The 14,483-nt window shown below is 44.8% G+C and overlaps 1 protein-coding gene across 1 annotated transcript in view; it reads right to left on the reverse strand.

Annotated features, from left to right (window-relative positions):
- The window catches only part of LOC306932950 (very-long-chain 3-oxoacyl-CoA reductase-B-like), a gene marked incomplete at its 5' end in the record, with an annotated part of 45,885 nt that extends 31,707 nt beyond the window's left edge, over positions 1 to 14,178 (reverse strand). The window contains one exon of the mRNA XM_079514922.1: positions 14,095 to 14,178. Coding sequence (XP_079371048.1) covers positions 14,095 to 14,178 — 84 coding nt within the window. The remainder of the gene's footprint in view (positions 1 to 14,094) is intronic.
- Between the last annotated feature and the right edge of the window lie 305 nt (positions 14,179 to 14,483).

Genomic DNA, 14,483 nt, shown 5'->3' on the forward strand with positions numbered 1-14,483 from the left:
ACCGGTGCCTGGCTGTAGAGAGCACAGAGTCGGTAACGATGGAAGTTGGAGATCCATGCCCCACCCGGCTATGCAATACCTGTTGTACTTGTACCCGTGTCAGAGTACCCGTTCCACCCGTCTGTCTGTGTCCCTTTTATGCCCATATATAGAGTTCTGTGTCAGGCATGCCCAAATATGGAGAGTTGTTTATCATGTCAGAAATAGGCCAGTCCATATTATGGAGCATGGGCAGGGGCCCTGTTCAGAGCCCGGGCAGAGGCCTTTTGTGGCGGTTCTGGACAACCGTGGGTCCGACCCACTTGACACCGGGCACTGCACTCCCTGTGGGGGTGTGGAACGGCGTATGTCGAATTCGACAGACAGACAGACAGACAGACAGACAGACAGACAGACAGACAGACAGACAGACAGACAGACAGACAGACAGACAGACAGACAGACAGACAGACAGACAGACATACAGACAGACAGACAGACAGACAGACAGACAGACAGACAGACAGACAGACACATGGTGCATTTATAGATAGATGCCACTACGGGTGAACATGAAGCAATAAGTCGCAGAAAAGCACAGATAAATAATATCTCTTTAATATATATATTTTTAGTTAAAGGATCTTAAAGTTTTCCAGTGTCCTATACTGTCAGTCAGTCAGTCAGTCAGTCAGTCAGTCAGTCTGTCTGTCTGTCTGTGATGTAACAAGGGTGACATCAGCAGCAACAGCTGAGAGCAGGGGGCAATAATTGCGAGTGTGCACGCACACGCGCGCGTGCACGCCCGCCCGCCCGCGCACGCACGCACGCACGCACGCACGCACGCACGCACGCACGCACGCACGCACGCACGCACGCACGCACGCACGCACGCACGCACGCACGCACGCACACACACACACACGCGCGCACACACACACACACACACACACACACACACACACACACACACACACACACACACACACACACACACACACACACACCTTTTTAAAACAACACATATATAGCGGCAGCTGTGAAAGATCTCTTTGAGGGCCAAACAACTCACCTCTCACACTCAGAACCAGACACCAGACACACACGCACACGCACACGCGCACGCACACACACACACACACACACACACACACACCCGTACTATTTCATCGTGGCTGGTTGGGGTTTTGGGGGTTTTCTAGGGGTGTATTTCACCGTATTTGTGTGAGATGGGCGTTGCTCTACTTCTACTACACCAGGCATCTGTGAAGATGCATTCAATGTATTAAATTGTTTCATTGACAAAAGTGCAAAATAAAAAAATGAAAAAGATATGTAAGTAAACACACATTAACAGCTTTGCGACACTTCACTTGCTCAGTAGTGATATTAAAAAGTATCCTTTAGCCTATATATATATATATATATAGCACCTGCATGACGAAGCTCTCGGCGAAACGCGTTGTGCTAATAAATAAGTTGATGCAGTAAGTTGTCCGTCTCTGTTCCCTGGAGTGTGCAGTCCCTTCCTTTTTTCTCTCTTTGATGTCTATGCCTGCTAAATATAGACTTGCACCTCCCACGGGTCTTTTTGGATGTGCAGGAGTCCCCTTTTTTGTCTAATATATATATATATATATATATATAGTTGGGGCGGCTGTGTCTCATGAGGTAGAGCAGGTCATCCAATGATCCGTGGGTCGAACCGAATTCCCCTGTCGAAGTGTCCTTGGGCGAGACGCCGAACCCCACATTGCGTGTGTGATTGTGAATCCTCTAACGTGCACTCATACGTATGATGATGTCCTAATCCAGTATACATGAATTAAAGCTAAATATACAATCTCAATCTCACCACTGAAAATGTTTGCACGACCGAGTCCTAATAGGCCTATCTCACAGCCCGTTTTTCACGCCCACTTCCGGTAAATAGTGGTGACTTTAACATGAGCATTTACACGTTTTTTTCTCTGGAGAATCTAAGTACATTTTCTAATGTAAAAATGTGACAGACCAATATTATTATGAAGCAAACAATATGGTAAATCAGCTCGAACAGATAGAACAAACCTTACCTTGAGAAAACAAAAGTTGTAGACTTCTTAAATTACCTCTGTTAACATGAAGCGTCTATGGAGTGACGTCACGCTATCACCACTAACCCCGAAAGGGGGCGTATTAAGGGGGGCGGGGAAATTCTGTGAGATAGGCTTATTCTGGGATTTGTGAGACGGCATGGTATTATTATTAAGTAAGGAGGAAGATTTTTTTTTCTCCAAAAAGTGTATAGTATTTGTTAAAATGTTGTTTTTATGTGGAAACGCCCACCAGTTCATAAAACAAAAAAACAACCCATGGATGCACCTGGGACGTATCCTCAGTGATGTATCCCAAGGTCATCAGGGTTTCGGGTCTCCCAACATCATACCCCTCACTCAGGTGACACAGCCGGGGTGATCATGTCCCGACTTACGTCCCAGTAGCTACCCTCGATCAGTCCCATTAGGGAAAAACCATGCAGGGCCACACAATCCGTTCCTCCTGAACTACTCTGCTGGGACTAGGAGGTACTATTCTGGTGTGTGGAAGAATAGGCTCTTTGGGTTGACTCCTGTCCGGGCCCCTCCTACGTCTCACCAGGTCCACTCCTGCTCTCACCAGGTCCAGCCCCTATGTGCGCTGCACCAGACTCCCAGCACCAGGCACTTCATTCAGGAATGGTGAATTCTCAAGCCACAATGGTTCCGCAGGCTCCACCTTGCCCATGGTGGTGCCACATGTGCCACATTAAGTATGCCTGGTTTGCCTGGTGGGTGGTGATGGGTGGTGATCCACCTGAACTGAAGCCGCACCCACAGATGTTGTTGTATGATAAAGGGGGAGGGGTTAGGGGAGGGGATGATATTGTGATGTCACAATATCACTGTTTTTGTTTTTTACATGTGCACGTTTGACTGTCAAGGTTTCAGCCTCCAGGAAGAAACCCTAAATACAAAGGGAAGACATCATTGCACATAAAAACCACGCCAAGGGGTCTAATGAAGTACTGTCACCTCATAGACACATGAAAAAAATGTGTCAACTGAGCGGTGCAACTATACATTTATTTACAGTATAGCCTAGACAGAGTTTTGTCAGAGCAGCAGCATTATTGGGTATAAGGAATGGAACAAAAAGGGCAGATACAGTATACGCTCCTGTATTTTAACATCAGTTATTGGGGCGGTATATATACTTGGAGAGACAGATATTTTCGGAGGTGGTACTTCGGTATAAAAAGGTTGGTACTGTGCGTCAAACGGGAGCCCAATGGTTTTACATTCAGCGTAAGAGGCTGTGCGGCTGTTAGCCGCTCAGCGGGGATTACATGACAGACAGGAAGTCTTTATTCTGCATGAGACAGATGCCCCGAGGCTCCTACCGGTCACTTCACGACCAGCTGGCCTCAAACCGTCCCAAACAGAGCCCTGCCTGTGTGCGTGCGTGTGTGTGTGTGTGTGTGCGCGCGTGCGCGCGTGCGTGCGTGCGTGCGTGTGTGTGTGTGTACATGCGTGTGTGTGTGTGCGTGCGTGCGTGCCAAACATGACACGTTGCCAGATTCCGGGGGGGAAACAGGAAACAAACTGGCGGGAAAGATTGCCGAGTCCCGTCTTTTGTGTCCAAACATAATCCATTTAGTGACCACTCCTTTCTGTCCCTCTAACCAGACACCCCCCCCCACACCCCCCCATAACCCCACCCCCCTGCTTTCTCTCTCTCCCTACCTATCTCCTCTATGCCCCCCCCCCCCCCCCCCCCCCCCCCCCCACCACCCCCTTCATCTCAATTAAATTTCAATTCAAAGGAGCTTTATAGAGCGTGTGCAGTCCCGCCCCCTTTCATGACGGCGAGCGGCCCGGAAGAGAATTTCCAATTCATTTTGTTTCCCCCCCATAGACGTTTCAGAAAGTATTTATTTAAAGACCGCTATAAGCCTCGGACAAAGACAACTCAGACGGTGACAATTAAACACCATTTTTTTTGTGCCAAACAAATAATTAGAAAGAATCAAGAAAAGTGTCGTCGGAGGTGGGACTCTATTGGCATGAGAAAACGCACGTTTACAATGCCGAAGCAGAAAGTGGAACAAAACAATCAAGATGAAACAATTTATGTACAAATAAATAAATATTGAATATGAATAGGAATAAAATAAAGGTGTAAAGTAAACAGAGCCGTGTTACACATTAACACTTTGACTAATACTATCTTGTGAGACTATAAAAAGATTGTTCGTTTTCTGTCATAGATATAGTTATACATCCATATAGGAGACGCTATAGCTTTATACTTTTTAAAGTTGACAGCAGCGACAAGTAGCAGCAATTTATTCAAATGTAATTGAATTACTGTTTATTTAACAGTATTTCTATGTACCGAGGTCATTTGTCTCTCTCCCCTTATGTGTGCAGGACATGTGTTCTCTCTCTCTCTCTCTCTCTCTCTCTCTCTCCCCCCCCTCCCTCCCCCCCTCTCTCTCTCTCTCCCCCCCCCCCCCTCCCTCCCTCTCTCCCCCCCCCCTCTCTCTAGGATTTCTGAACCCTGTCAACCCCCACTCACTCACTTACAGTTTTCCAGGAAACAAGAAAGGCATATAACCAGGGTACACATGGAACCAAATGGACCCTTACAGGTCTTTAACTCTGAGAGTGTACAGTACAAATGGAACCAAATGGACCCTTACGGGTCTGTAACTCTGAGAGTGTAACACATGGAACCAAATGGACCCTTACAGGTCTGTAACTCTGAGAGTGTAACACATGGAACCAAATGGACCCTTACAGGTCTGTAACTCTGAGTGTACACATGAAACCAAATGGACCCTTACAGGTCTGTAACTCTGAGAGTGTAACACATGGAACCAAATGGACCCTTACAGTTCTGTAACTCTGAGAGTGTACACATGAAACCAAATGGACCCTTACAGGTCTGTAACTCTGAGAGTGTAACACATGAAACCAAATGGACCCTTACAGGTCTGTAACTCTGAGAGTGTATAGTACAAATGGAACCAAATGGACCCTTACAGGTCTGTAACTCTGAGAGTGTAACACATGGAACCAAATGGACCCTTACAGGTCTGTAACTCTGAGAGTGTATAGTACAAATGGAACCAAATGGACCCTTACAGGTCTGTAACTCTGAGAGTGTAACACATGGAACCAAATGGACCCTTACAGGTCTGTAACTCTGAGAGTGTAACACATGGAACCAAATGGACCCTTACAGGTCTGTAACTCTGAGTGTACACATGAAACCAAATGGACCCTTACAGGTCTGTAACTCTGAGAGTGTAACACATGGAACCAAATGGACCCTTACAGGTCTGTAACTCTGAGAGTGTAACACATGGAACCAAATGGACCCTTACAGTTCTGTAACTCTGAGAGTGTACACATGAAACCAAATGGACCCTTACAGGTCTGTAACTCTGAGAGTGTACACATGAAACCAAATGGACCCTTACAGGTCTGTAAGTCTGAGAGTGTAACACATGGAACCAAATGGACCCTTACAGGTCTGTAAGTCTGAGAGTGTAACACATGGAACCAAATGGACCCTTACAGGTCTGTAACTCTGAGAGTGTAACACATGGAACCAAATGGACCCGTACAGGCCTGTAAGTCTGAGGAGAACAGCTCTTTGTTTGGGCCAAAGGCTGTTTCCAATGTGGTCCATTACACATTCAGCAAGCAGACAACTGGACAAAACAACAGTGTGTAAAAACAGCCGCAGAAGGTATAGCCTATAACAAGAAATAGGATACACAAACCCAACCATATGGACCCTTACTAAATCGTAAATCCAAGAGTGTACACACATTACACATGGAACCAAATGGGTCCACTTGGTTCCATTTGTGTGTGTGTGTGTGTGTGTGTGTGTGTGTGTGTGTGTGTGTGTGTGTGTGTGTGTGTGTGTGTGTGTGTGTGTGTGTGTGTGTGTGTGTGTGTGTGTGTGTGTGTGTGTGTGTGTGTGTGTGTGAGCGTGCGTGCGTGCTTGACATGTGAGAGAGAGAGAGAGAGTGAGAGAGAGCATGAGCAACAATTGTGAAAAAGAGAGAGGGAGGGGGAGAGAGAGAGTGAGGGGCGACAAAGTGTGTGTATTGGGGTATTGGGGGTAGCACTGAGCTGTATAGCTATTATTAGTCATTTTAAGTGCTGTGTGTGTATTCTGTGTGTGTGTGTGTGTGTGTGTGTGTGTGTGTGTGTGTGTGTGTGCGTGCGCGTGCGCGTGCGTGAATCCGTGTGTTCGTGCGTGTAATTGTGTGAGTGTCCATATGACATAAAAACAAAAAAATAAATGACTAAGAATGGTGAATTACAAAAAAAGGCAGTCTGTATAAGTGTTTATGAGACTAACATCCTCAGATATCTGCTTGTGTTTAGTGGTGTAGAGCAGTGGTTCCCAAAGTGGGGTCCGGGGACCCCCAGGGGGTCCTTGAGGGAGTTCCCTCAAGTTAAATTAACATTGATTTTACTATATAAATTGGGGGTCCCAGAGATAGAAATGGCATTAAATGGGGGCCCGTAGCCAAATTCAGGTCAAACTGGGGGCCCTTGAAATGAAAATGGTTGAAAATCACTGCTAGAGCCGTAAACATCTTCTCTTATGGGGGTCCCTGAGGGTCATTTTGGGGGTCCTTGACATGAAAACATTTGGGAACCACGGGAGTAGAAACCACACAAAATATATGTGACACACAAACGGTACTGTATGTGGAAATAGTTCAAGTATTATTCTAAGGTGAACAATGGGAGGAGGCCAATGAAAACAAACCCAGCAAGCCAGCATCACTACAGTGTCGCTATGAAAATAACAACAATGGCTACTTGCTATGCAAACGAGGGACATTGTTGTCCGCCATTCGAATCCCAATATGGAAATGTCTCTAATTGAGCTGCCGTCCGTCAGTAATGTGAATGTGAATATGAATGGGCAGACTGGGGCGCGGTCATCGCCTGAATAATTACTAGGGGGTCGAGTGGAGTTTTGAAGGAAGTGAAAACACTAATGTGACATTAGCCCTCGAGGAAGCCGTTTTAATTCACGTATCCTACTGTCTTCTCTTTGATGTTGGAATTAATTAAAACAGTCCTGTCCTCTCTGTCGAGTTATGATGCTGGAGGAGTGGGCCATATAGACCATATGCAGACCGTGGCCATCTTGGCATTGAGTCAATGGCGTGGTGGCATCTAGCCGCAAATTTGGCACTCACCAACATTGCAGCTGTACGAAAAGCTTGAATTATCCTCTTTCTATCTGCAAAGTGTTTGTTTCATAAACATCCACTTTAGACATGTTATGAGCTACTTCCTGTGCAGGAGGATGCTAAACGCACACCAGTCTTAGTAGTGGTGCCAGCTCACGGCAGACACATCTAAAGAGTTAAGTCTTAAAAAGACAAAAGAGTGGCTGCACACACTGATAACCAAAGAGCCGATTATTTATTAGGATGCAGAGTAAAAACCAACGTTTCGGCAGTACAACTGCCTTCTTCAGGTATCTTCAGAGCTACTTCCTGTCAACAATTCCTTGCAGATGATTATTTTTTCTGAAGTGTTGGATTATGGATCAAGTGCTCATCGGTAATCAGTCACTCAACGGCCCTGCGAACCACCTGTTTTGAATTTGCACAGGAGGCAGCAGGAGGTTGCTTTATTGAAAGTGAGCGCTTACAAACTCTTATACTTAGAAAAATAATCACCTGCAAGGAATTTCTTGACAGAAAGTAGCTCATAACATGTCTATTTTTATGAAACAAACACTTTGCAGATAGAAAGAGGATAATTCAAGCATTTCGTACAGCAGCAATGTTGGTGAGTTTGAGGTTTTATACAAGCATGAAATTGTGGCTAGTTAATGGCACCACCGGGCCATTAACTTAATGGCACGATGGATGCATAAGATCAATGATACACTCATAGACATGTTGGCGGTAGACCGCTCTTTCCATTTTTAACACAAGGGAAATGCACAAAACGGTCAAATCCTCAATATTAATGTTACTGTTGTGTGGCATAGTTTAGCACAACAAGTCCCCATTTCCTTTTACAATGAAGATTAACCATCTCATCATTTACCCCCCGGGGATCCCCCTCAAGGACCCCCCTCAAGGACCCTCGGGGATCCCCTCAAGGACGGGGATCCCCCTCAAGGACCCCCCTCAAGGACCCCCGGGGATCCCCTCAAGGACGGGGATCCCCCTCAAGGACCCCTGGGGGTCCCTGGACCCCATGTTGAGGATCACTGGATTAGGGTCTGGAGAAAAAAAGGAGCACTCTGGTTTTTCAATCTAACTGTTTGTTTCAATCGTACTGTAATACATACACATACACATGGAACTAACTATAGACACAGGTGACACAGACACAGGTGACACAGACACAGGTGAAACTCAAAGACAATCAACACAGAGATCGACACAGTTGACTCAAATTATTTTAGCCGCTCAGACCCATTTGAGTCACGGACCACCATTTGATGACATTTAGCCTCTCAGACCCAAAACTAAAGAATATTTTGTTATCATTGGATACAATTTTGTTCACAATTCCATGTGTATTGATGTTGGTACCATTAGGAGAGATATCAGGCAAACGTTGATCAAAATTACTATCTTTTTACATTCTCTAATTGTGTAGATTTCTTGTAAATTAAGTAAGGCAGATGTTTAACAATAATTTAAGAGAGAGTATAAATGAAACGTTTCACTGTTACACTCTCAAGAGTTAAAGATCTAAAAGGGTCCATTTGGTTACCAACTCTCCATCGTTTAGCTGGGGAACACCCTACACAGGTCTACACAATTAGAAGGTAGAAGAATTGTTATTTTTCATCAACGTTTGCCTGTTGTCTCTCCTAATGGTACCAACATCAATAGAGGGTATGCGCGTGACATCATCATCAAACCAGGAAGTTGTGCAGGAAGGCTATACTGAGTGGCAAAAAACGACTTTCTGGCCTTGACAGCCCATACATCCACACAGAAAAGTCCTATCTGATTGCATTAAACAACATTAAACAATGTTAAACTCACTTTGCATGTTGCTTTGCCACTCGATTTGCCACTCGATGTGCCATTAACTTTAAGCATGCGCATACTCTCTATACAGCATGGAATTGTGGGCAAAATCTTATCCAACGACAACAAAATATTCGTTAGTTTTGGGTGTGAGAGTCTAAATGTCATCAAATGGTGGTCCCGTGGGTCAAATGACGAATGAATAATGGGCCTTGATATGAAAAGAGTTGAAACCCACTGGTTTAGGGTTATGTCTGCGTCAAAGTGGCGTGGCTATGGTCCACTCTGGCCCACCCAGCTCATTTTAAAAAATATATATAGGATAGTGGGAACTATAGAAATGTTCCGATCATGTTTTCTTTTTCTTTTTTTGCTCCTTATCTGATTCCGATCATTTGTTTCTGCCGATACCGATTTTTCCCGTTCAGATATTTATATGTTTAACCCATTCTGGGCGGGAACCCCTTTTGGTGTTTTAAGCATTATGTTATACTTTAGCTATTGAAAAATAGCAGATCTACAAGCTCATAGCGCGGCTACGAGCTTGTAGATCTGCTATTTCTGAAAAATCGTGAAAATGTGGCGCAAATCTTTGAATGTATATTCTTTCAGAGCGAACGTTTTTAACTCAAATCTTTGCTTCTGGGGGGGTCCCTGGAACTACATAATTTCAGATGGGGGTCGGCGGCCTATTACATATAATGTTTGGGGTCGTTGATATGAAATATTGAGAACCACTGATATAGAAACATGAGGTTTTTCTGTTGTATTTATTTCGACGTCAGGCTAGAACACGTTTATGCCATATCCCAATAGTACAATATCCAAAATCACAGACGATAATATCCAGTCTAATATCATGATATGGATACAATATTGGCGTCCCGATCACATGTTTTGTTTTGTTTTGTTTTTTGCTCGGATCCGATTACGAATCATTTTGAAAGTGACGTGATCGCCACCGATTTCCGATGACGTGATCGGACCGGGACAAAGCTAGTGGGAACCCAAACATAAACAGCATTAAAATGTTAATGATCGTGACAGTAGTAAATTATTCAGTTGTAAGTCAGAGAGAGTACAAATTAAACCAAATGGTACGGGTCCATTTGGTTTCTCAGAGTAACATTTAACAGGATAAAAAAAAGAATATATATATATATATATATATATATATATATATATATCTCAGTGTGTATAGGTCCTACACAGGCAGACATATGGAAAGGCCATTCCATTGGACAATAGAGCTCTTGTTGTCACATTGACCTCCAGGAATACAGGCCAAGACAGGCTCAGACAGACAGGGCTGCCCTGCACCACACCCACGCTCTGTGTGTGTGTGTGTGTGTGTGTGTGTGTGTGTGTGTGTGTGTGTGTGTGTGTGTGTGTGTGTGTGCGTGCGCGCGCATGTGTGCACGTATATGGTACATGTCAGACAACTACAATGACCTCATCACCAGTGCTATTTCATACTTGTTGTAGAACAACACTATATTGGTCAGCATGGCTTTTATGTCAGTATGCGAGCGTGCGTGCGTGCGTGCGTGCGTGCGTGCGTGCGTGCGTGCGTGTATTGGTCAGCATGGCATTCGTTTCAGTTAGAATATATTTTTTTGTAAAGATTTGTAGTGCTATATAGAAATCACTGGTATCCCAAACCCTGTACAGAAGGAACCAAATGGACCCATACACATACGGGTCCATTTGGTTCCTTCTGTACAGGGTCAGAGAGGTGACTAATCAGTGGTGGTGATGTCTGATTTCTGCTCTGTGAGAACCGTGGTGTGTGTGAGCCTAAAAACTGTTAGACGTTTAGTCGTTTACTGGTCATGTAACGTTATAAACCACCACAATGATATTTCATAACTCTCTCTGGCTGTGGCTCAGTGCCACACACACACACACACGCGGATGTACACGCACGCACACACACACACACACACACACACACACACACACACACACACACCAGTCTCATGCAGGCAGTTATGATGCACGGTTATGAAAGAGCAGATTCAGTTGTGCCGGCACTCAAAAAGCCAGACCACAATAACAGATAGACAGAGAGAGAGAGAGAGAGAGACAGAGAGAGAGAGAGAGAGAGAGAGAGAGAGAGAGAGAGAGAGAGAGAGAGAGAGAGAGAGAGAGAGAGTTAAAGGGAGGAAACCACATGGATTACAGTTATTTAACAAAACACACACACACACACACACACACACACACACACACACACACACACACACACACACACACACACACACACACACACACACACACACACACACACACACACACACACACACACACACAATGACTGTTTATAACTGCTGTTATTATCAGAAACCCCCCCCCCCCTTCTTTCTCTTGCTTTCAAGACACACACACACACACACACACACACACACACACACACACACACACACACACACACACACACACACACACACACACACACACACACACACACACACACACACACACACACACACACACAGTGTATCAGTTATGCTCATAGCGTGTGATAAGGTGTGTCTGTTTTTAGGTGTTTTGTCGTTTGCATACGGTTTGCATATGTACTTTGTGGTGTACATTTACTCACGTACTGTGCTTAACTTTACTTGATTATTTCCATGTATGGATATATTAGTATACTTCAACTTACTCCGTGACATCTCAGTATCAAATAGTCTACTTTTTATTCCACTACAATAATTATTTTACAGCTGTTAATGATTAATGAATTAATGATAATAGTATTATTAGAGTTTCAGCTATACCCAAAAGCACATAAAAGCATCTCCGCCTTCAAAACCGCTCTCAAAGAGCATTTGCAGGCAATTCTTTTTTTTCTATATGATTAATTTTTTTGCATAGATATCTGTATATCATGTATATCTGTTTTTTGGTTTTGGTGCCTTTTTTCCTGGTTTTATCCTCGTAGCAGTTTGACCTGTACTTTATATGGAACTGTATACCCATTCTGGAAACTGTGATAATAACAACATATTTCAATCAATCAATTAAAACCTTTAACAGCAGTTAAAGCGATGAACACATTGATGCATTTATAATAATAATTCAATAATCTGATTTCAAAATGGACCGTTCTGCATAGAGATGTCCCGATCACGTTTTTGTTTGTTCTCACTCCCAATCCGATTCCGATCATTTGATTTTGAGTATCTGCCGATACCGATTTTTCCCGATATTAATATATTTTAGAACACAATAGTACAATATCCCAAATCACAGACACTATCCAGTCTAATATCATGATATGGATATGATATTGATACAAGGATGTCCCGATCACGTTCTTTTTTTGCTCCCGATCGGATTCCGATCATTTGAAAATGGCGTGATCGGCCCCGACTTCCGATCACGTGATTGGATAAGACTAGTTCTGCATAACGACTACTTTTAACGATCACTACTGTGTGAATAAATATATTTTTGATACCAATATTTGTGTGCTTTTACTCCAGTGAGCCTTTGAATGCAGGGCTTTTTACTCGTAACAAAGAAGTATTTCTACAATTTTTCTACAAGTTTACTCTGACTAAAAATAAATCGTCCACGCCACCGCGCCAACGTGGTCAACATTTATCTTCAACACATTTCGGCCTTTGTTTCTTTACAGCAGTGGTTGCCAGAGTGGGGTCCGGGGACCCCCGGGGATACTTGAGGGAGTTCCAGCTAAATTAGGAACGAAAGGGACCCGTATGGGTCTGTAACTCATGAGTACAAATGGAACCAAATTGACCCTAACGGGCCCATTTGGTTCCATTGATATACACTCTCAGAGTTAAATAAACATTGATTTTTCAATAGAAATTGGTGTCCCACAGATATACAGTAGAAATGCCATTAAATAGGGGTCCATAGCCTAATGCAGGGGTTCTCAACGTTTTTGGCCGGGGACCCCCGGAAATGCTTTGGCAATGTCTTGGGACCCCCGCCCCGCCCCCTCCCGACCCCCAATATAAATTGACTGCTACAATAACCTTAAACCATTTTGGGCGGGAACCCCTTTTGGTGTTTTAAGCATTGTTATAATTTAGCTATTGAAAAATAGCAGATCTACAAGCTCATAGCGCGCCACCGAGTGGTGCGCTACGAGCTTGTAGGTCTGCTATTTTTGAAAAAAAGTGAAAATAAAATTAAAAAATAAATCTTTTTTTTTTTTTTTTTTTAAATAATTTGGGGACCCCCTAAAATAATTTGGCGACCCCCCAAGGGGTCGCGACCCACGGGTTGAGAACCCCTGGCCTAATGCATGTCAAACTGGGGGTCCTTGAAATTGAAATGGTTGAGAATCTGTTACGGGTTCGATCCCTTCACCTCCACCTTCCACTTCTGGAGTTCCCATGGACACAATCCACTGCGCCGTCCTCACTCATCTTAACAGAATCACTCCTCTTAACAGAATCACTGCTAAAGCCGTAAAGATCTTGGGTGCCCCTGGCTTAACTTTTCAAATGGGGGTCCGCAGGCTAATAATAATGTCAAGTTGGGGGTCCTTGACATGAAAAGGAGAACCACTGTCTTACAGTATACGCCTGGCAACTAACTAACCCAGAACATCAAACAAGTGTCCATTAACCAATTTTACAGTCCTGAGAATTCAGTTTACAGAGAAAAGCTTTTATCGTCTCTCTCTGGCCAATCAGAGGAGCTCCATCCATCCGTCCGCCACACCGGACGGACGGTGACATCACAGTGACATCACACCGGGCCGGGCGGTGACATCACAGTGACATCACGCCGGGCGGGGCGGTGACATCACAGTGACATCACGCCGGGCCGGGCGGTGACATCACAGTGACATCACGCCGGGCGGGGCGGTGACATCACAGTGACATCACGCCGGGCGGGGCGGTGACATCACAGTGACATCACGCCGGGCGGGGCGGAGACATCACAGTGACATCACGCCGGGCGGGGCGGTGACATCACAGTGACATCACGCCGGGCTGGGCGGTGACATCACAGTGACATCACGCCGGGCCGGGCGGTGACATCACAGTGACATCACAGTGACATCACACCTGGCGGAGCGGTGACATCACAGTGACATCACGCCGGACGGGCGGTGACATCACAGTGACATCACGCCGGACGGGCGGTGACATCACAGGTGTCAATCTTATTAGCCGCCTTTTGTCTCTGCATGTCGGGATTAGCGAGGATTGGGGCTTTATTTGAGTCACAATGGAAAGTTCTGCACCGTGGCTTTAAATAACGAACAGGCTGCTACAGTAAATGACAGCCAAAAAACACACACACACACACACACACACACACACACACACACACACAGTGGTCACATTATGGCCTACACGCACGGACGCACACACACACACACACACACACACACACACACACACACACACACACACACACACACACACACACACACACACACACACACACACAC

This window comes from Electrona antarctica (assembly GCF_951216825.1).
Source record: "Electrona antarctica genome assembly, chromosome: 11".
NCBI lineage: Eukaryota > Metazoa > Chordata > Actinopteri > Myctophiformes > Myctophidae > Electrona > Electrona antarctica.